At 42.7% G+C, this 23,899-nt stretch overlaps 1 protein-coding gene across 3 annotated transcripts in view; it reads left to right on the top strand.

Annotated features, from left to right (window-relative positions):
• PRKCH (protein kinase C eta) overlaps positions 1 to 23,899 on the top strand; it is a 232,817-nt gene that overhangs the window by 125,740 nt on the left and 83,178 nt on the right. For all 3 annotated transcript variants that reach the window (XM_003901894.5, XM_021941880.2, XM_021941881.2), the window contains exons 4-9: positions 1,448 to 1,482; positions 4,904 to 4,992; positions 6,551 to 6,680; positions 8,965 to 9,092; positions 12,681 to 12,824; positions 12,994 to 13,167. In XM_003901894.5, the coding sequence (XP_003901943.2) occupies positions 1,448 to 1,482; positions 4,904 to 4,992; positions 6,551 to 6,680; positions 8,965 to 9,092; positions 12,681 to 12,824; positions 12,994 to 13,167 (700 nt within the window). The remainder of the gene's footprint in view (positions 1 to 1,447; positions 1,483 to 4,903; positions 4,993 to 6,550; positions 6,681 to 8,964; positions 9,093 to 12,680; positions 12,825 to 12,993; positions 13,168 to 23,899) is intronic.

Here is a 23,899-nt window from a genome sequence, read left to right as displayed (position 1 = left end):
TATTTAGGAAAAAAATTCTATTACTTTTTTTGGGGGGGAGGGGGGAATTAGCAGCCCTGGTGTTTTTGAGCTCATGTTTCCTCTTTGCATCAGGCTGCGCTCGACTTAGCCGCAGCCCCACCTCTCCATGGTTCTCTCACTTGTGACCTAAGGGTGCTTGCGTGTTGCAGTGTATTTCATGTCACACCTTTCTGTTTCTTTTACATGACCTGCTAGGCCCCTGTAGGCATTAGTGGTGATGGCCCCTGACCTGAACTGACATTTGTAATGGAAACTTATTTGATCATTTCACTGACTTTTTTCCACCAAAGAAACATTAACTGCACCCAACTAACCTTTAACGCCTCCCTCCCCCACACCCACACACCCTCACACTCATACTGTCTCTCTCACATACACTTAAAATATTGGTGTATATATTAATATATATGGTTAAGAGTATGGACTCTGACATCCAGTCTCATCACCAACTGGGTGTGTGACTTAGGCAAGTTATGTAGCCTGTCAATGTCTCTTCATTTGCAAAATAGAGACAACAATCTTATTTTACTTGTATAATAAACTTTCATATAGTACTTAAAGGGCCAGGCACTATTCTGAGCATTTTATATTACAACTTTTAATCTTCATTAGAGCCCTGTGCAGTAGGAACTGTTATCATTAGTCCCTTTTATGGATGAGGAAACTGTGGCTCAAAGGATCAGGCCTTCTGGCTTCAGAGTCTGTGCTCTTAACCATGTTATTTTGTGTGCTGCCTCCCATGGCTTTTTGTGAGGATTAAATGAAACAGTATATATCAGCCGCTTGGCCCAGTGCCTGGCACATCCTATGGGCTTAGTTACTGTGGTCTTTGTTCATGAGAATGATAATACTTCCAATATTACCATCACCATCACCCATAGAATATATTCAGGAGAGACAAAGATGGAAGTGGTGAGCCTGAAGGGTATATTGTGGCGGCACCTCTGCCCACCTGTGGACTCCAGGGGTGATATGGACACAGGGACAAGGGCAGGTCCCCTGGGACAGGCAGCTGCAGTAGACTCATCTGTGCATTTCCACAGTGTATCTGTGTCTGTTTACTTCAGCATCTGTACATCTTTATGTGAGAGAGAATAAGGTGGGAACTCCTCAGGCCAAGGCTTAATCACACGTACAGATGAGGATTTATTGCCACTGAGGACTTAGGAAATTGCCGTGGAGGCAGATGGAATGGGAATGGTTGTGATCCACCCATTTGTATCATACAGCACATTCTAATCTATCACATGGTTTTTTCTTTGTCTCATAGTAACAAACAATGGCTCAGAAAGCACATCATCTTTGCTTCTTCCCTGAAATTGTAGTTTTCATAAAGGAGGAGAGGATGAAATTTGTTTTCCTTAAGGACTATAAGAGGCTTATTGCTGAAATATTTGACTGATGGTAGTTTTCTTCTCTTCAACAGGGGAGTGTTTGGGAAACAGGGTTATCAGTGCCAAGGTAAGGAAACGTTTTTAAAACCATGTTTCATTTTGTTCCTATGTTTAAAAAATGATTATACCAAGAGAAAACAGAGTCTCTTCCCTTAGTTTCGTGATAAATAACTCTCTGTAGGTCAAAGGAAGCCCCCTAGTAGATACAGTTTGGTTAGATCTTGGCCATATTTTATACAATGTAGAGAGGATGTTTTTATTTCTAAAGCCAGGCTACCTAATAAAGTTTCATTGTTTAAAGTTTTGTCTCTGCAATAACATGAGAGTACTAAACGGTAATGTGATTTTGTGAGCATACTCTTAAATTTTGAAGGTACACTTTTGTTTTTTACAATCCTATTGATAATTGTTAGGGGTGAAAAGTAGCACACGGTTGTTTTCTCTTTTTCAGGGAACATAAGCTATTTTCCAAGTTGTTTTTTGAAATTTTATGATTTCAAAAAAAAAGTAAGAAATGTTCAAAGTTAAGCTGTCAGTGATCTTGTAAGTTACTACATGTTACATTTATTTTTCACAATCTAAGAGGAAACCAGTGTACTGCTGTTTCTAGCATAATTGGAATTAAATACAATGGCAGGAATGGATGAAGAGCCCTCAGTCCGGTGATGTGGCCGGGCCAATCAGGCTTACCTGTCATTTGGGTCCCCCTTAACCTTTGGCATGAGTATCATCACATAGCTTATACACATGGGACCCGTTTCACTATGTGGATGATTGATAAAATGGCACCACATATCCTAGAGCAGTAGCCTACATGTGGATAAGAAAATCTCACCTTCTCTTCTGGAAGAGGTGAGGTAAAACATTACTTCCCTTGGATGAACTGAATACGACATGCTGTTGTATCTAATTTTGACTTTACTATGTATGAACAATTCCACTGAACTTTCAAAGTTCGGAAAAAAACAAATGTATAATCAATATGACAGCAGTAATTGACCTGTATGCTGTTAATCTCAGTCCCAAGTGAAAAGACAGTTCACAAGCCGGAATCACTATCCCTTTGTGGCGTGGGCCTGCGAGCACAGGAATATGCCCTGCAGTGCGTGGTAGCCCATCTTATGCACACCAAGATAAGTTGAGAAGCTCTGAATAAACAAGATTATGGTTTTGAGTTTAAAACATGGGATGTATGATACATCTCTATTGTTATTTTCTTTTTCACTTTGGCGTATAGTGCCTGGATATTTGATGGCCTGATTTTCAGTGGGTCACCTGCTATGTAAAGAGCAGTAAAGACTATTAGTTAGGAGACATGCAGACACTACTTTGGTGATATCTCCCTAAGGCGTATAAAACCAAATGTCTGGTTGGAGAGAGGTATGCCATTCTAACGCTGATCAAAAGCAAACTGGCATAGGTATTTCAGACAGAGCAGACTTCAGAACAAGGAAAATTATCAGGAATAAAGAGGGGACAGCAACAAAAGGGTCAGTTTTCCAAGAAAACTTAATGTTTTTATTTAAGTTTTGTTTTATTTAAAGACCAGTGTAGTAGTACATAACAATTTTTAACATGTATGTATGTACCTAACAACAGGCATCAAAATACATGAGACAAACTGATAGAATCACAAGGAGGCATGAACAAATCCACTTCTATAGTTGGAGACTTCGATATCTCAGTAACTGATAGATCCAGCAGGCAGAAAATCAATAGGGATATAGGTGATCTAAACAGCATTATCACAACTAGGTGAAATTGACATTTATAGAATACTCCATCCAAAAACAGCAGTTTTCACATTCTTCTCGGGCTCACAAGGAACATTTACCAACATAGACCACATTCTGGGCCATAAAACATACCTTACCAAATTTAAAACAAGAGAAACCATAAACAGTATCTTCTTAGACCACAATGGAATTAAACTAGAAATCAATAACTGTAAGATAGCTGGAAAACCCCCAAATATTTGAAGGTTAAACGTCACATTCTAAGTAACACATGGGTCAAAGAAGAAGACTCAAGAGAACATAAAAAATATTTTGAGTCAAGTGAAAATGAAAATATAACTTATAAAAATATGTGTGATACAGCAAAAGCAGTGCTCAGATAGGAATGTATATCATTAAATGCATAAAGTAGGAAAGAAGAAAGATCTAAAACCAAGATTTGAAATTTCCACTTAGGAAACTAAAGAAGGAAGATAAATTTAAGCCTCAAGTGAGCATAAGAAAAGAAATAATACAATTAGAACAGACATCAGTGAAGTTGAAAATAGGAAAACAACAGAAAAAAATCCATGAAATCAAATGCTGATTCTTTGAAAAGATTAATTGGTAAGCCTTTACCAAGCTAACCAGGAAAAAACCAAATACCTCAAAAAATAAAGTCTTTCTGTGTAAAGGATGGTTTTGAGATCCCCTCATATAAAAAAACCAGTTCTCTGGGCACTTTCAATTTGGTTCTCCTGAGAACTGAATCTGATGAAAGCTAAATTTGTTTTAAGGTATAATGCTATTTGCTGACATGTCACCTCTCCTTATGTAGTTAATCCTAAAACCTTCCACATGTCTTGAAAGATCTTAAGATGATATATATTTTTATACTGCTTCATTGCGTGTGTTTATCCTTTGATGACAAGCTTGACTATCTGTGCTGTATCACTTACCTAGATGAGAATGAAAAAAACGTTATTCAGAAAGTTCTAAATATTTCAACAGTTGATTAAGCCATTCAGCAAACATTTACTGAATGCCTCCTCTGTTCAAGGCGTCATGCAGGGAATTCGGAGGGCATTACAAGGCTGGGTGGAAGGTTTGAAATGAGGGGGCAGGCTAAGGGTTGTGGGAGATCAGAGGAGGGCAGGTGGTTTCAGTCTAGAAGTGCGGGTAGGGGTAGAGTATTTTCATGGAAGAGACATTTTTTGAGTTACATCTTGTCCTAAACTTAAGATTTAGTTAGTTGATAGGCAAAAAAGATATCCCAGGGAGAGGAAAGGGCATTGATAGTTTGTTGGAAGGGTGCAGATGTGCTCCAGGAAGAGCAACCCATGTAGTTTTTACTGGAACAAGTAGATCCCATAGAAGAAAGGTGACAGGCAGCTTGGGGCAGCCTCTGGAGGGCCTGGAACCTGGGTGGGATATTTGAACTTTGTTGATCAGCAGTGAATTACCATGGAAGGTTTTTGATTATGGGGACAGGACTAGAGTGTTAGAAGAGTCCTCTGGTGGTGGGTGCAGGATGGAATAAAGTCAGGAAGGAAGAAATAAGTCCAGGACTTGATAATGGATAGTTTGAGCCTGAGCAAAGGTCTGTGTTAGGATGGTGGCAAAGGCGATAGGAAGGATGGGCGTACCAGCTGCTGTCATGTGGGCCAGACGAGTCTAGTCTTGTTGGCACGGTGCAACCCTGGTTGACTCTGCTGTAACTGGCTGGACTGTGAGCTTCTGATCAATGTATAATTGCTGGATTTAATTTCCTAGTGTGCACCTGTGTCGTCCATAAACGCTGCCATCATCTAATTGTTACAGCCTGTACTTGCCAAAACAATATTAACAAAGTGGATTCAAAGGTAAGAGGATAGCAGTTTGCTGATTAAGTGTGTATGTATATTGTGTGTGCTGTGTGCCGCCATCTCCCTCCCTCCCTCCCTCCTTTCCTCCCCCTTTCCTTCTCCCCGTCCCCCAGCCTCTGCTTTCCTCCCCCTGCCATTTCCCTTCCACATTCTTTGAAGCCAAGGGTGGTATTAGAATAGAAATTTCTCTCTCTCTCTTTTTTTTAATTATGGCATTTGTATTTCTGTACTTATGTGGCATCATCCCTCCTTTGCGAGGACCCCATTAGTGGTTGGCTGGGTATAAGCTATATGGATTGATTCTACTCATTTAGAGAGACTTTTGGCAGAGTGAAAGGAGCCCTGAACTTGGCATCTGACAGCCTGGATTTGAATGCTGAATCCAGCCTCTGTTAGCCATCTTCTCTATGAGCTGAGGCAAGGCCTACAATCTCTCTTTGCCTCAGTCTTAAAACAGGATCAGTGTTACCCTCACACAGTTTTTGTAAGTTAAACAACATAAAATTGATGTGATACATATGTTAATAACTGTAAATTACACTTCTTAAGTAAAAAGATTGCTGGCTTTCTCCAGCCTCTTAAGAAATTTCAGGGAAGATGTCTCTCTCTCTCTCTCTCTCTCTCTCTCTGTGTGTGTGTGTGTGTGTGTGTGTGTGTGTAAGCTTCAGCATCATTCTTGCCACTCATATTGCATTCATCTGCAACAGGCATACATTTTAAATTCTGGAGGTAAAAGCAAATGGAGTGTTGCTGACACTTAGCAGTAGGTTTGCAGACGCATTGGAAGAATGACTCTGGAACACAATGGTTCTTTACAGTACACATATAGGATTGCTAAAGAGGTATAAACCACAGCTTTTCCAAGAAAGAGGCCGGAGAAGTTTCAAGAGGAGTAATGATTAACCTACTCCTTGTCATGCATGGGTCTGTTGTTATAGCATCAAATTGTGCTATGAACTGCAGAGTACATGCCTAGTGGAATTATTTGCTGGAAACTGAGATTTAACTCAGATTGTCAGATTGCAAATGCCAGGCAAAGAAAGGCTGGAAGGACTGAATAAGTAGTTACTTTAATGTCACTTTGGAATAAATTCCTTCTGTGGTTCCATGGCTTCTGAGTCTCTTTATTTTTCCCCCCGTGACACAATGTCTGGAAGAACTTATAGTGATAGCAAGTATATATAGTGCGTAAAAGACCCATTTAATCCTGAAGTTAAAGGGTTCTGGAAAATAGATGGGGGTGTTAGGGAATTGGCAAGGAGAGAAATATGGCCTGAATATGAAAGATGAAGTGAAAATATTAATTTCTATTTCTCAAAATGGCGAATGATCTAAAATGTGTTTCCCACATTTCTGTCTTGTCCTGTTCATTAGAAAATGTGTTTAGTCTGGTTAGTAAGACCTGAGTAATTAATCAGGGCCGAGTACAGTAAAATAATATACCTAGCTCAGGTGTCATAGTAACACTTTGCATTTGATGGGCTCCTATTACAGTTTTTACAAAAGATGTTGGTATGACATTTTAGCACTTGTCCCTTTATTTCCTTTTTTACAGATTGCAGAACAGAGGTTCGGGATCAACATCCCACACAAGTTCAGCATCCACAACTACAAAGTGCCAACATTCTGCGATCACTGTGGCTCACTGCTCTGGGGAATAATGCGACAAGGACTTCAGTGTAAAAGTGAGATGCTGAGGTGCTGGGTACCCACCTCTTCATGGGAACACTATGCCCCAAGCTTTCAGAATTCTGTGAGCTCAGAATGTGTCCTAGAACCGATGATTTTAGATATGTTGTAAATTAACATCTTAGTCATTTTAAACTTACGTGTTTCTTGTCAGGCATGTAAAGAGAACTTCATATGATGCCAACATTTTCTAACCACAGGACATGAAGTCAAATGTTACATTCAATGATCTAGCTCGCTAGCTGACAAATACAGGCCAGACACTGTATTTTAGTAGGTGTCTGGAAGAGAAAAAGATGGGATCTTAGTCAGAAATGGAAGATGATTGAGTGAGGTGAGACACTAAAAAGAAAATAAATAAATAAAAATTTCAAAGAAATGGAAGGTAGGAGGAGGTAAGGAGGTAAGATGGCCAGATGAGAAGGTTGGATTAAGAGTAAGAAATGGCAGGAGAATGGATCTGATGATCTCACCAGAAATCAGCAGGAATTGAGTTGTCACAGCATAAAAAGAGCTGCCCTGGGTCTTGTGAAAGAGGACTCTGATAGAGATTGGAGACAGGGGTAGAATGAAGGAAGATAAAGCCTTGCTTGTGAGCTTGGATCTGACCAGCTGTGCCTAGTGGAGTGAGAGTTTGGAGCTTTGACCCTAGCAAAGGCTCTGAGCAGATGAGAGCTGATCCCTGTCTTGCTAGCAGTTAGGGAGCTGTTGGCCTTGAGCCATCTCGCATGGAAATGTAATGATCTGTCTGCCGTGGGGTGCACCTGACGCCTTCCTTATCAGACACACCCCAAGTTGCCAGTTGAGGAGAGCAATGGGGAGGTAGAATTGGCATTGAGTATAGCCAGACAACTTCCATTGACTGCTTGGACTTATGCAGCCTGCTTCTGTCAACAAAAAGGGACCAGTCACTTGTCTTTAAGAAGGGTACATTCTTCTATCTCTGGAGAACACCATTTAATAATTTTTTTCTCATAAAACCAAAACGGTAGCCAGCTCGTGGATAACTTGTAGGGCGTTGGTCCAGGTGCAGCTTGATCTTAGCGTGATGATCTCACCTGGGTCTGGATGCCCAGTGGGAAGTCCCTTTCTGCCTTGCATGGTTGTTGCTAATGTGCAGAGCCACGCATGGGGCTCATCTGCATTGTCCTCTTCCCTGGTGGCCTGAGGGTAGCACACCTGCGGCGATCCGGCCCCTGTGATTTTTGCTTTTATGGTCACATGGTGGTTTTGAAAGGCTTCTGTGGGCTCGTGTGTCTTACACCTGTCTTCCTGAGAGGGGAGGTTTCCCATGAAGCTAATGAAGTCTCAGGGCTCCTCTCTCTCAAGGGCACCTTCCAAAGCCCTCTACTTGATTTGATGTTCTTTTTCTTAAAGAGGGCTTCCTAAATTATGTAAATTCGGGCCCCACAAAACCTGGCTCTGTGTGTGCTTCCAAGATGGACTGACTCCATAAAACGGGAATGTGTTGCTTGTCGCTTCAGTTTCACCTCCCATCAGCGGGGCCCATGTCAGAAAACTGTCTCAGAATTTATTCCAGCTGACAACGCCTCAGATCCTTCATCGTCCCCAGGCAGCTTCCTGTGCCCTGGGAGCTTAGCTTGCTTTGCTCGCCTCTTCAACTGCCATTTGTACTCTGACCTTCAAAAAGTTTTAAAAGTTGCGTTTCCCCACTGTGAAGCAGTTAGAACCACACGCTGCAAATGCTGAGAACCACAGGCTCACAGGATGCCCATCTCTGTGCTGTGAGGGCTGCCCAACCACAATACTGAGAAAGAAAGCTGCAGATAGAGGTTTTTCTGGTAGAAACACCATTTCCATCCTGTTTGAACAGTGATCTACATGTGGCATTCAAACTGCTACCTTTTATTTCACTGTTGAGAGACAGAAAAAAATACAGTTGACATGATTCTTTGTTATTTAATTGCCTGTGAATTGATGCTATGATAAACATTTTAATCTTTATATTAGAACTTACTAAGTCAGTAGTGACTGTTACATGTGATTTAGATGAATGGGTTTCATCAAATCATGGTGAAAAAAATGTATTTAAAATCTATTATTCTTTAGTATGCCTGGCTTTCTGCTTCTCCAGAAAACAGAAACAGATAAAATGTCAGGAACTGTTATTAGTGTGAGCTTAATTTTATGAGAAAATGATACTGTTCAGCTGGTATAATTCCTCTGTCATAATCTTTCAGGCTATTAAAGTTCTCTGTTGCAGCACGTGTTGACTTGGTTCCTTTCTGAACATGGATTCTGTTTTCCTCTTCCCTCTAGTATGTAAAATGAATGTGCACATTCGATGTCAAGCGAACGTGGCCCCTAACTGTGGGGTAAATGCGGTGGAGCTCGCCAAGACCCTGGCGGGGATGGGTCTCCAACCCGGAAATATTTCTCCAACCTCGGTGAGACTTTTTTTCCATGTATCGTAATTTAGAAGTTGTTCAGATGTGGTGAGCCCAAATGAGAGCATGTGGTCTCATCAAAGTTCCTAATCTAAGCAAATACAATCAACAGACTTACTGCCTTTCTGCCTGCCTTTCTTTTTCTTTTCCTTTTCCTTTTCTTTTCTTTTCCTTTCTTTTCTTTTCTTTTCCTTTTTCTTTCTTTCTTTATCTCTCCCTTTCTTTTTCTCTCTTTCCCTCTCTCTTTCTCTTTCTGTCTCTCTCCTCTTTGTCTCTCCTCTCTTCTCTTCTCCTCTCCCCTCCCCTCCCCTCCCCTCCCCTCTTCTCTCTCTCTCTCTCTCTCTCTCTCTCTCTCTCTCTCTCTCCTTTCTCCCTCCCTCCCTCCCTCCCTCCCTCCTTCCTTCCTTCCTTCCTTCCTTCCTTCCTTCCTGCCTTCCTGCCTTCCTGCCTGCCTGCCTTCCTTTTTGAGATGGGGTCTTCCTCTGTCACCCAGACTGGAGTGCAGTGGCACAATTACGGTTCTGTGCAGCCTCGACTGCCCAGGCTCAAGTGATCCTTCTACCTCAGCCTTCCGAGTAGCTGGGACTGCAGGTGTGTGCCAGTATGTCAGGCTAATTTTTAATTTTTTTTTTGTAGAGATGGAGTTTCACTTTATTGTGCAGGCTGGTCTCAAATTCCTGGGCTCAAGTGATCCTCCCGCTTTGGCCTCCCAAAGTGTTGGGATTACACAGGTGTGAACCACTGTGTCTGGCTAAAATCACATTTTTAATAGCAATTTGTTTCACAGATAAGATTGTAGTTACAGTTATATGACAAGAAATAATGAGCATGGGCAACAAGTAATAGAAAGTAGAAGAAGGACATTTTTCTTTCTTTTCCTTTTTTTCCCCCTTTTTTCTTTTTTCTACTTATTCTTTGAGATAGAGTCTCGCTTTGTCACCCAGCCTGGAGTGCAGTGATCTTGGCTCACTGCAACCTCCACCTCCCAGGTTCAAGCAATTCTTCTGCCTTAGCCTCCCGAGTAGCTGGGATTACAGGTGCCCACTACCACGCCCGGCTAATTTTTGTATTTTTATTAGAGAGGGGGTTTCTCCATGTTGGCCAGGCTGGTCTCAAACTTCTCATCTCAAGTGATCCGCCCGCCTTGGCTTCCCAAAGTGCTGGGATTACAGGCATGAGCTGCCACGCCTGGCCTCTCTTTTCTTTTTTAAAGTCAGCTTCCTGTCACTGTGGTCTGGTGAAAGCCTAAAACGCAGGATCCTGGGTTATGCTCTTGGCTGATGACCAGGCAGGACAGGTGACCAGTAACTATGGGCGTCAGCATCCTCACCTCTAAAGGGGTTCAACTTGAAGATCTCTGAGGCTCTGCACAGCCCTGGAGTCCAGCAGTTCTGCAGGTTTTGTTTATGGATTGTGAATTTATCACTCACATTCAGCAAGAGACAGGAGTCCCTCCCTCTGGACTCTCAGGAGTGGGTGGAGTTGTGTCAGTTGCAGTGCACATGTTTTTGTCAGCACTCTCCCTGAATGACCTCCACCTGCTGTCATCGAGTTGAGCCTTGGCTGCTTCCCAAGCCCATGTCTTACTGCTGCCTTCCTGGTCAGTGTCTAGAGATGGGAAATAGCCATGGCTGTAACATCTGAACGGTGTAGCTTGGTGTCCAGTTCAGGAAAATTATCAACTTAACTAACTAATCTCTGGGTACTGAGGAAGGGAAGTGCCATCACTGTGAGATTCTTGGTAATCCTGAAAATGTCAGCACCAAGCACCTCATTTCCTTTTTACTGAAAGACTCCTGTCTGGTAGATCAGGGACTTTTATTGACAATTTATGAATTGCCACTATGATAAACATTTTAATCTTTATATTAGATCATACTAAGTCAGCAATGACTGTTACATGTGATTTAGATGAATGAGTTAAATCATGGTAAAAAAAAATGTATTTGAAATCTGGTCTGTCTGTCTTGTGAGTAGGCAGGCAGAATGCCAGTATTGTGCGGGGATTGCTAATGCATGGCGCAGTTATCCCTGAAGAGCAGAGATTAAAGATGTCAGCCTGAACTAGGGCTTCTAAGATACAGTCGGAATAAGATAAGGCCGTGCAGCACGATCTTCAGGAATGGGCAATGCACTTGTCATTTGAATCAACTATCCTTAATCCATGATATCTGGCACCTGGCTGGATGTTAGACTTTTGATCTGTTGTCTAGTGGTAGCTTATCTTATAAATGTCTCAAGGTGGGCCACCTGCAAAAGTCACCTTGCCTTTAGGTAGCAACATCCTCAGGTACTCAGTAGGATGGAATTGGAAAGCCAACTGAGGCAGCCACACTTACTTTCCATTCATTGTGTTGAAACTAGAATTCTCATGCTGGTAGGACTGTAGATTGTTCAGTCTTTGTAGATGGCAAGTTGGCTGTGTATCAGAAGTCTTCAAAGTTAGCACTTTGGCACAAGGAATTCCATTTGCAGGAAGTTATCTTAAGAAACTGGATGATGATAATGACAGTACAGCTTAAGTTTATTAAATGTGCCAGGCACCAATCTAAGTGCTTTATATGCATTTGTTCATCTAGGCCTCCTAATGACTCACGTGGCAGATGCTTTAACCTTCTCTTTGTCAGAAGAGGAAACTGAGGCAGGGATAGGCTGGGTAGGTAACTTGCTCAGGGTCACAGGTTAGGTTGCAGAGCTGTTATTGAATCCAGGCAGCTTGCTTGAGAGCTAGACCCTTAATTACTCTGTTTTGAAGATTTGCATGAAGTGTATTCACTATGGTCTTATTTATTATGGTGAAAAATGGGAGATGCCTCATCTTTCTAATAGCAGAGGAATTAATACATTGTGAGATATCCATGAAATGGATATTGAATAGCCATTAGAACTCATGTGCTTGAAAGATATTTAAAGGCATGAAAAATACCCATGACAAATTTTTAAATACAAACGTATGTTATGAAACAATAATTTTATTACTTTTTTAAAAATTAACCAAGTATAAAAACATGTGTGTGTTATTTATACATAGATATAGATATCTTTGGCAGGGGGCTGGTGAGATTTTAGGTATTTAAATTTTTATTCTTCATGCTTTTGATCATTGTTCTATTCACATTGAACTTTTATTTATCCTATATAATTTAAAATATTGATTAAAAACGTTGCTTCATTCGTGTCCTGGTGCTGAATGATGCTTGAATCTCTGAGCAGACATGAAAACTGCTCTCTGTAAAAAGTGGACACTAGGTGGCGCTCATGGAATCGGACCTTCCTATGGAAAGCCACCGCAGAAGGCACCCGAGGGACCACGCAAGGCATTGGTGTTTCCATGCACTTCCACTTGAGCGCTAACTGTAACTCCACGGCTTAGATGTATTTTTAATTGACCTTTCACACAAAGCAGTAAGCACAGATTCAGAAGCTGATACTGAGGGAGCTTCGAGTGGCAGAACCAATCATCCGTCAAGCTGAATTGATCTTTCTCCCGCGTTATACTGGGGGTGAGACTGCTCCCAGCCAGTAAGGTCTTCTTTGTGCATGGGTGCTCCATGCTCCTGCTGCAATTTTGTGTTCTTACTCTTTCAGAAACTCGTTTCCAGATCGACCCTAAGACGACAGGGAAAGGAGAGCAGCAAAGAAGGAAACGGGATTGGGGTTAATTCTTCCAGCCGACTTGGTATCGACAACTTTGAGTTCATCCGAGTGTTGGGGAAGGGGAGTTTTGGGAAGGTGAGTCTTGGCTTTAACTGTTTGGGTTGAAGTAAGCATGCTGTGTATTCACGCACACACACACACATACTCACATTTCACATGTGCCATTCTGTCTTTCCCTTGTTTGCACACACCCTAAGATCCCCAAGAGGACTCTCTCATGCTCCCTCCTTTTGCTTTGCCATAGGTGATGCTTGCAAGAATAAAAGAAACAGGAGACCTCTATGCTGTGAAGGTGCTAAAGAAGGACGTGATTCTGCAGGATGATGATGTGGAATGCACCATGACCGAGAAAAGGATCCTATCTCTGGCCCGCAATCACCCCTTTCTCACTCAGTTGTTCTGCTGCTTTCAGACCCCTGTAAGTATGAATCACATTCACTGCACCAACAGCCTCTTTTCTTAAAGAGCTGAGACAATAAGATACTGGAGATTTCGTAAAGTTGAGTATCAGAAATTTTGGGGGATGGGCTCCCAAGGCAGGGTCATATGGAGGTATTGGTGACTTCTGACAACCTCTGGAGGAAAAATGGAAGCTTATGAATTCACCCCTTCCTTTGTGCCGTCCGGGGAAGGAACACTGTGAGGGTTGTGTGTCCCAGGATTGAAAAGGTCATCATACATAAATCTTCTCTAGGTGAGTGAAGGTTACAGAAATCTAAGAACAGAGAAAATGCCATGGGCTGATTATCTTGATGAATTTGGCTGTGACTCTGCTCCTAAATGCTGGGCTGATTCTGACCTGGGCACAGGAGTTTAGAAGAGGGGTCTGAGAGGACCCAGAGAGGGTCCTTGATTAGGAACATCCCAGGGCATTGCTGCTGGCTTTAGCAGTGTCCCTTTGCCTGAAACCATGGACTGGTCTTAGGAATTGAATCTGTCTGCCCTATAATGGTACGCATTTAGGAATGTTTCTGGCTATAGTTAATGGAACACTTGACCAGCGGTGGATTAAACAATAAATAGAAAAGATGGGTTTGGTCCATTAGTAAACTTTTTACTTGTTTCACATAATGAGAAGTCTGATGATAACAGTACTGTGGTTGGATTTGTTGCTCAGTGACATTGGGCATGTCTTTCCCTTGGGGTCCCAAGGTATTTGTTGCAGCCCTAGATGCCACACCTTGGCATGATAGCAAAGCAGAAAGCACAAGGGCAGGGGCCGAAGGGCTTCATAGCCAGTCTCCTTTTTTCAGGGAGGGAAGATCTTTCCTAGACTTGGGTCAACTGCCCTGTATGTCTGTTCTCACATTGCTACAAAGAACTACATGAGACTGGGTAACTTATGAAGAAAAAAATGTTTAATTGACTCCCGGTTCCACAGGCCATACAGGAGGCATGGCTGGGGAGGCCTCAAGAAACAGAATCATAGTGGAAGGGTGAAGGAGAAGCAAGCAGGGCTTCACATGACAGCAGGAGAGAGAGAGAGCAAAGGGGAAATGCTACACGCTTTTAAACAGCCGGATCTCATGAGACCTCGCTATCATGAGAACAGCAAGAGGGAAATCTGCCTCGTGATCCGGTCACCTGCCACCAGGCCCTTCCCTCAACATTAGAGATTCCAGTTCAACATGAGATTTGGGTGGGGACACACAGCCAAACCATATCATGCCCTTAGCAAGGAGGCTGCAAGAGCAAATATCAGGCCAAGATAAGCTGGCAGACCATGATTGGTTCACACCAACCTTGATTCAGCCCCTGGCGCAGGACATTCTGCTTCTATTTAGAATCAGGCTCAAAATTGGGCTTCTGGTATCAATGAAGAGGGAAAATGGCCTTGGAGAAGGCACCAAGAGGGAGGGTCTGTACAGAGGTGTCAGAATCTTGCTGTCAAAAAACATTCTGGGAGAGTGAATTCTGGGCATGTTCCTGACCTGTGCCACCATCAAGGAAGTAGGGGATTCCATGGGAATGGGATAGGGGCATCTGACCCGGTCAGGGAGGCTGGCAATACACCTCTAGGGGAGGTAAAGCCATGCTGGGACCAGGTGAGTGAGTTAGAATTAGTTAGGCAGAGAATGAAGGCGAATATGTCATACAGCGTCAACAGCACACCATAGGTCTGCTGGTGAGACAGAGCATCCGGTGTGAAGGAGGCTCAGCACACGCAGCATATTGAGGTTGAAGAGGGGCCTGGTGAGAACTGAGGCAGCCGAGGTGGGCCAGGGCCAGGCCACGAAGATCCTTGCAGGCTGCGTTAAGGGGTTTGAGTTTAGTCCTGAGAGCAATGGAAAGTCATGGAAGAAGTTGAAGCGGAGGAATGACATATCAGGTTGTATGTTTTAACTATGAAAATCTAATTTCTTGCAATAGGTAATATAAGTATCCTCCAAATATTCATATCCTTTCTCTGAAAGAAACAATTATTGCTCATTTTATTTATAGCCTTTGAGAGAATTTTCTGTACACAAAAGCATATATAACAGCACACATATGCATACATATTTATCTTTAAAAAACACAAATAATAGTTTACTTTGCCTATGATTCTGTATTTTTAAAATTTAATTAATCTATTTTTTGAGACAGGGTCTCACTTCGTCACCCAGGCTGGAGTGCTGTGATGGTTATGGCTCACTGCAGCGTCAAGCTCCCAGGCTAAAGCGATTCTCCCACCTCATCCCCCTGAGAAACTGGGACTTACAGGCACATGCCACCACACCTGGCTAATTTTTGTATTTTTTGTAGAGATGGGGTTTTGCCATGTTTCCCAGGCTGCTCTCAAACTCCTGGGCTAAAGCAATCCATCCACCTCAGTCTCTCAAAGTTCTGGGATTACAGGCATGAGCCACTGTACCTGGCCACTTTATTTTTTTTAAGACATAATATTAATAGTATACATTGGAAATTGTTTTGTATTTCTATATACCAAGCTGCCTCATTTTTAATGGTTGCATAGTACTCCATTTTAGAACATGACATAATTAATTTAACTTGTCCTCCTCTGTTGCTATGTATTATGTTCCTAGTCTTTTATTTCAATCACTGTTGCAGTGAGTCCCCTTATACTTTTGTCTTTGTGTGCTTATGCTGGTGTTTCTGTATGACACGTTATTAGTAGTAGTATTGCTTGGTCAAAGGGTATATGCATTTCACATTTTGATTGAGTCCAATTGCCCCTCTCCTCCATTGTGGTTAAAGATAGCGAACATTTTATTGTTCATATGCCACACATTGTTCTAAGTGCTTTATGTCTGTTATCTCATTTAATCCTTACAGTAACCCTCTGAAATAAGTTCTGTTATTATAACCCCATTTCACAAGGAGAAAACGTAGGTACAAAGAAGCTTAGTTCCGAAGTGGCAGAGAGGATTTGAAGCCAGGTGGTCTGACGGCAGAGTACAGGCAGGCTCTTCCCTACTTGCTGGGCTGCGTCTCTAAATTCACACTCCCAAAGCTTGAGTGAGAAGATGCATTTCCCCCGCCTTCCCATCACGGCATGCTATCTGTCATTTGGGTCATCTGAGAGGTTAGAAAAATGGTATATTTGAAGTTCTAACTTGCATTCCTCTAGCTGTGACTGAAGCTGGGTGTTTTCGTGTGTTTCAGGATCACTTGTATTCAAATCTGTGTTGGGAGGGACACGTGCAGCCTGGAGAATGGGTGGAGCAGAGAAGTCTGGGAGCTTGGTGACAGGATGCACTGAAGGAGATACATGGCGTGGACTCCCACGCCACTCCAGCGTTATCAAGAGAAAAAAAACTGGGGAGGCAGCTAATGGCTTCATGGGCCTCGACTCCCCTGCACTCCTCTCCCTTCCCCTCTGCTCCTCATTGGTCCTCAGTGACTCCTGATGGCCCTGGAGCCCATGCTGCTCCTGCCCCCATCCTCTTCTTTCCCTCTGCTGGGCCGGTCCTTGGTTCCCCTGGAGCTCCAGTTCTCCCTGCCCCACACTGCTCCCTGGGGTAGCCTTGAAGCCCTTCCTTTGCTGGGCACTTTGCCAGCGTACAGCCCCTCCCCTGCCCTCACCCCCTTGTTGGGCTCTTTTCTTGGAATAGAGGAGTGGAGTTACTGCTACAGGCTTCAGAGGGATAGCTGGTAGCTGATACTGGTTGCCCGCCAGGGTTTCAAGTGCCAGCCTCCTGAACACCACCATGAACACCACGGGTCAAGCCGCAGAGCCAGGTGACCGCTCAGATCTCCTTCCTAGGGCCTGAGCCAAAGATCACATGGTTTCCTATGACATGAGGTTAGGTCATCTTCACCAGCTGGTAACCTTTGAGTCAAGCAGTCAACTGGTATTTAGTGAGCTTAGCCTGGTCTTGCAGCAGCAGTGGTTCCAAGTTACTACTGCCGAAGCAAATAAAGAAGTATCTCATACCTAACTCAGGGGAATTTGATCTGTAAAAGGAAATTCTGGTGAGTATAAGCAAAGATCTCATCAACAATTAGATCATGTTATGGTAGAGTAAAATGAGAAATTAACCTGGAACAGATTTGGAACCCAATCAATATAGCATATGCAATCAAAATGTTCCAGGAAAATATATAAATTATACAATATACCAAAATTTTAGCGGCCACACAGGATTCCCAGTGTTTAGCGGGTGAAGCCTTTACTAGCATTGAAGTCTATTTTTCCTAGTGGAAGTTTTATGTTTGACCACAAGGTGGCAGTCATTACTGCAAAGTTTTTATTTCTCCTCCAGAGAAACCAAATGCATGGAACTGCCATTGCGGTTTAAGATGTGTGTATTGTAGTAGATGTCTCCAAAGCAAAGGATAAAGGAAATGTTCCCCTGCTTTAGGCTAAATCATAAAGAAGTAGTGGGAACCCACTTCAAAGAAGCAAGTGAGGCTGAGCGCAGGCAGCACTTTGGGAGACCGAGGTGGGCCGATCACTTGAGCCTAGGAGTTTGAGACCAGCCTGGCCAACGTGATGAAACCCCGTCTACTAAAAATATAAAAATTAGCTTGGTGTGGTGGTGCATGCCTGCAATTCCACCTACTCCAGAGGCTGAGACAGGAGGATCGCTGGAACCTGGTAGGCAGAGGTTGCAGTGAGCCGAGATCGTGCCACTGCACTCCAGCCTGGGCGACAGAGCGAGACTTTGTCTCAAAAAAGAAAAAGAAGAAAAAAAAAAAAAATAGCAGCAAGGGAGTTTTTCTCATGCTGAGATAGAGGTATACAATTTTAATTTTGCTCTCGCTGATGCCTTCTTTGAGGTTTGCAAGGTATCGGACTCCACAATACACATGGCATTTGTTCGCTGTGCATTCATCTGTCAGAAGTCCTCAGTGACAATTCCCATTTACTGTTGTAAAACTATGAAGAACAGAAAGTGTTACTTGCTATGAGAAATTACAGCAGAAAGATACTTACTTTTTAGCTGCCCAGTGTTTCAGGCCCTGGCTTCTGAAGTGAGATGCTAATCAGTGCGTAATGCTGAACTGTGACAGTCTCCCCTGGAGAATTTAGGAGTGAGAGGAGGTGTTGGAGCCACTCGATCTGCAGAGCATTTCATTGTGAGGGCCTTTGTAAAACAGCACTTCCCTCATGCAGCCCCGTGGACTCAGTCTCTGAAGCCCAGAGCAGGCAGTAACTAGCCGAGGATCCCTTAGATTGTAAGTGGCAGAGACAAGGTTCAAGTTTAGGTCAGGCTGACTCTGACTCCATATGTTGTCTTATTCTGCATTTAGTTGGTTGATTCAGCCTGGGCTTAAACACCTCCTGTCTGTCTTGGCCCCCCTCCAACCTGACAATATGGAAATGGCATCGCCCTTGGGAACAGAAAACCTGAACTCTGTTTTAGCTTTGTTTTCCACCATCTAAATGGCTTGAGTCTGTCCTAAAACTCCTTTGAGCCTTAAAGTTCTCGTCGTTAAAATGAAAACAGGATCGCTGTGAGGGTCAAATGAGAGAATGCAGAATATTTTGTACAGTGTGAATTGCTGTTCAAAAGTGAGTCAGTTCAATTGTGGTGATGACCCCCTCCCTCCTCACACCAAAGAAAAAAGGTCCCAGGGCTTCCCAGTGGCCAGCCCGGACACCCACATGGAGGGGACAGCAAACACTGAGAAAGTAAGTATTTTATAGGTCCTTTTGTTCTTGGCAAAAAGGAAATAGTAAGCAAATTTCAAATATTTGATAATTTATCAAGGTTGCTACAAAGGTTTATGAACCCATAGATTATTTCCCCTATTTTTTAATAATTATATACACTGCTTACAAGTGTATAAATGGGCATCCTTATATGTTTCTGATAGCGCTGCAAATGCTAATAGTTTGTGACTAATTTGATAACCTGAACTAAAACTCATAAAATGTTTACTCTTGGATCTGTTTTTCTGATAATCTAGACTATAAAAATAATGTAATGAATAAAATGTTATTCATAAAGATGTTTAATTTTCAGTGCTTTATTTATGTTTTCTTTTTTGGTCAACATCTCTCTAATCCTCCAGCCTCTGGTAACCACTATTGTATTTTGTTTCTATGAGTTTGGCTTTTTTTGATTCCACATATCAGTGAGATTAAGCGGCATTTGTCTTTCTGTGCCTGGCTTATTTCACATAATACAGTGTCCTCCAGGTTGATCCATGTTGCAAATGACAAGATATCTTTCTTTTTAAAAGCTGAACAGTATTCTATTGTGTATATATTCCATTGTTTCTTTGTCCATTCATCCACTGGTGAACACTTAGGTTTATTCCATAAGAGTGCAGTCATCTCTTCGACATGCTGATTTCATTTTCTTTGGATGTATATCCAGTATTGGAATTGCTGGAGCATATGGTAGTTCTATTTTAATTTTTTGAGAAGCCTCCATACCATTTTCCAAATGGCTATACTAATTTACATTCCCACCAACAGTATACAGGGGTTCCCTTTTCTCCACATCCTTGTCAATACCTGTTTTTCATCTTTTCAATAATAGCTGTTCTGACAGGTATGACATAATATCTCATTGTGGTTTTAATCTGCATATTCCCGATTATTCGTGATGTTGAGCGTTTTTAATATACCTGTTGGCTATTTGCGTGTGTGGTGTGTTTTTTGGTTTTTTTTTTTTTTTACTTTTTATTTATTTTTATTTAAGTTCTGGGATACATGTGCTGAACGTGCAGGTTTGTTACGTAGGTACACATGTGCCATGGTGGTTTGCTGCACCTATGAACTGGTCATCCAGGTTTTAAGCCCCAAATGCATTAGGTATTTGTCCTAATGCTCTCCTTCCCCTTGCCCTCCCACCCAACAGGTTCCGGTGTGTGATGTTCCCCTCCCTGTGTTCTCATTGTTCAACTTATGAGTGAGAACATGTGATGTTTGGTTTTCTGTTCCTGTGTTAGTTTGCTGAGAATGATGGTTTCTAGCTTCATCCATGTCCCCGCAAAGGACATGAACTCATTCTTTTTTATGGCTGCATAGTATTCCATGGTGTATATGTGCCACATTTTCTTTATCCAGTCTATCATTGATGGGCATTTGTGTTGGTTCCAAGTCTTTGGTATTGTAAATAGTGGTGCTGCAATAAACATACGTGTGCATGTGTCTTTAGAGTAGAATGATTTATAATCCTTTGGGTATGTACCCAGTAATGGGATTGCTGGGTCAAATGGTATTTCTGGTTCTAGATCCTTGAGGAGTCGCCACATGGTTTTCCACAATGGTTGAACTAATTTACATTCCCACCACCTGTTGTCCATTTGTATGTCTTCTTTTGAGAAATGTCTATTCAGGTCCATTAACCATTTTAAGATTGGGTTGTTTCTTACTATTAAGTTGTTTGAGTTTCCTCTATATTTTGGATATTAACTCCTTATCCAGATATGTGTTTTGCAAACATTTTCTCCCATTCCACAGGTTGTCTCTTCATTCTGTTGGTTGTAGAAACTTTGCAGAAGCTTTTTAGTTTGATATAATTCCATTTGTCTGTTTTTGCTTTTGTTGCCTGTGCTTTTAAGGTCATATTTTAAAAAGTCATTGCCTATGCCAGTGTCACAGATTTCTTCCCCTAAGTCGTCATTTGGTAATTTTACAGTTTCAGGTCTTACGTTTAAGTCTTTAGTCCATTTTTCAGTGATTTTTTTATGTGATGTGAGATGAGGGTCTATTTTTATTCTTCTGCATGTAGATATCCAGTTTTTTCAACATCATTTATTGAAGAGACAGTCCTTTGTTGTGTGTCCTCGGGATCTTTGTTGATAATTGATTGTAAAAGTGTGGATTTATTTCTGAGCTCTGTATTCTGTTCCATTGGTCTATATGTCTGTTTTTGTGCCAGTACCATAGTGTTTTGATTACTGTAGCTTTGTAGTAGATTTTGAAATCAGATAGTATAATGCCTCCAGCTTTTTCTTTTTGGTCAAGATTGCTTTGGTGTCATGCATTATTTATAATAGGAAAATATTAGAAACAACTTCAGCATTTAGCAATGGGGGTACACTTCAATAATATACTATTTGATGAGATTTTTCAGCCAGTCAAGAGATAATTTTGTGTTAAGTAGTTAAATTGCAAGGCACTGTCATAAGCACCTAACATGTATTGTTTATTGCACATGATTCCTATAACAGCCTTATAAGATAGGTACAATTATTATCTTCATTATGTCAAATGGAGAAGTGAGACATTGAGGAGTTAAGTCATTTGCCTAAAATCTGTCACAGAAAATGGTAAAAATAGGAGGTTAGAATCCAGGAAATAATACAGAGGTTATGATGATGAACAGTCTGTATCCATGTTGGGTTCTGCCCAAGGTAGTGAATTGGCAGACCCGTTCCCCTCCCCCGCCCCAAAAAAGACTGCCAGGAAATTATGCCAATAAGCTATCAGGGACTGGATTAAGGTAGTGGAATTATGAATGATTTTTTTTCCTATTTACCAAATTTGGTAATCGGATTACATTTCTTTAACAATAGGGGTAGGAGGAATAAGCCGTTATTAAGTCAGGGTCCAGACCCCTGGTCTCTCAGGACCTGGGATACAGCCTAGTACATGCTGCCTTCCTGACTCATTTCTGGCGAAATTCACATCACACTCCTTTTATCTGAATCAGTGAGGGTTGTGTCAGCAGCTGAGTCCCTGGCTTGGATGTCCTGGAATCCAGGCCTCCCATCCCCCATCCCCAGCTCCCAGGGGCCTCCCCTTCGGTTCTCCTCCTGGAGAGGGAGGAACAAAGACTAGGGGGTTGGGGGTGGAGGGGAGCCATCACAGGAAGGGGGAGTGACAAAGTAAATATTGGTCTGAGGCTTCAGGCTTTGTTCAGAGACCCAGTTTATGGAAGCAAAGGTTTCCATTTGGAAAACGGAAGACACTTTGTGGCCAGTGCCCAAAACAGCCTCTCACGAGCAGGCCCTGGGACTGGGTGAGAGGGCTGAGCCAAGTACCCCTCATTGTTTTGGGAATGACTTAAGTTTGTGTTTAGGATCCACCGCTTTCAGGTGGCCACAGGACGCTCCGATGCCCGGCGCTTTTGCCTCCTCCCGCTCCTCTGCCTGCTGGGGCGACCTGACGACGTCAGCCTGCAAGGATGGAGTTCCTGGCAGGACCATAGCTTTCCATAAGAAACCAACAAATGGCCAACAAAGTTGAAATCCTGGTGTTTGAAGGTCAGAATATCTTGGAATCTTGTGAAATAAATGCCATCGCTGCATACGTGCTGGTGCAAAATGATCTCAGTGTGCTCAGTGTACCTGGCAGCATGAGTACAAAGGAACATTCTTTTCTTTGTATTACTTTCTCCATTGTTGTTGTATTAAATATTAGCAAAGAAGTGGGAGGGGCGGAGAGCAGCCAGGCAGCAAGGCAGTCATGTGGCCCTGGAATTAATCTTTCCCCAGGCAGACAACTGCACCATGACCTTCAGCACAAGAGCTCTGAGTTCTAATTCTGGCTTAGCTGGCCCACTTGTCTTTAAGAAGGTCCCCTGCCTTTTATTTTGAGATAAGCCTCTCCACCTAAAGGTGTGTTCCTTACTCCTGGACCTGTTGGCCAGCGTACTTTTAGGTAGTGCCTCTCCAGCTGGCTTCAACATGTGGGGACGTAGCGGGGCTGCAGCCTGCGCTGTCCAGCTGTGATGCTTCCCAGCGCCTCCAGCTCCCCTTTCCCTTCCCGCGGGCTCACTGAGCATTTGGCTGAGCCCCTGCCAGCTGCTGGATGTGGGGAGGAGGAGGCATGCTCGGCCCCTGCAGTGGCTTTACTGCGTGTGCTCTGTGTTACTGTGACGCGCAGCGCAAGGGGAAGAGGCCCCGTGACAGAGGGTTAGACGAGAAGGGAACGTATAGCCGAAAGGCTGGGAGACTTTCCCCTTCACAGGCATGGGGATTCTGAAGAAGCCTCTATTCGTGCCTTGGGGTAGTTGGTTGATTCCTGGGGACTGGATGGTACCCACTTTGCAGGAGGGGATGAGCGAAGAAGGAAAGGGCAGTTCATGAGACCCTAGCATATGTCCTTGGTGCTCATATTCATTACCAGTGTCTATGAAACTGAACTGCACATTGGCATTCCATAAATATCCATTGAACAAAATATCTCATTTAATACCCAAAGCATCCAGGAAAGAGTATCATCCTCATTTTAAAGGCCTAGCAACTGAGATCCAGAGAAGTTAAACGACTTGCCCCAGATCACATAGCAAGCCAGAGTCAGTGCATGGATTCCTGACCTGACTGTCCTGCTAAATAATATACAAGCCATTTCCATTATATCACAAATAGAAGTTTTGAGTCTCTAATATGTACAGCTGAGAATACTGTCATTAGACAGGAATAGAGGCAGTTTTCCACAGTAGGTGGTTTTTGGCCTTTTGTGAAATACCTGAGGATATTTCCTCTGATCTGTTTGGAACTAGGTTTCCCCCTCTCCCTGAGCACTGGCTGCTACACATACAATCTGGTCTGCTATGGGTCATTGGTTGCAGTTTGCCTTTGGCTCCGATCAAAATAGAAAATGAGCCAGAGCATGGTGTGTCCTGTCTCTGCATGTTCCTACCTTATTCATAGTGTTCCATCTTTCTTTTAGGTTATTAATTGCGGATTTATTTCCATAGTCAGACAAGATCTGACTTTGGGGCCAACATATGTTGGACCCGCCTCCTTCTCTGCTGAAGATTCTCTGAAGACAAAATGTGCATAGGCCGTCTCCAGGATCT

The sequence above is a fragment of the Papio anubis genome, chromosome 7 (assembly GCF_008728515.1).
Source record: "Papio anubis isolate 15944 chromosome 7, Panubis1.0, whole genome shotgun sequence".
Lineage (NCBI taxonomy): Eukaryota > Metazoa > Chordata > Mammalia > Primates > Cercopithecidae > Papio > Papio anubis.
The sequence above is the reverse complement of the archived record's forward strand: the minus strand, read 5'-3'. Positions and strand labels throughout refer to the sequence as shown.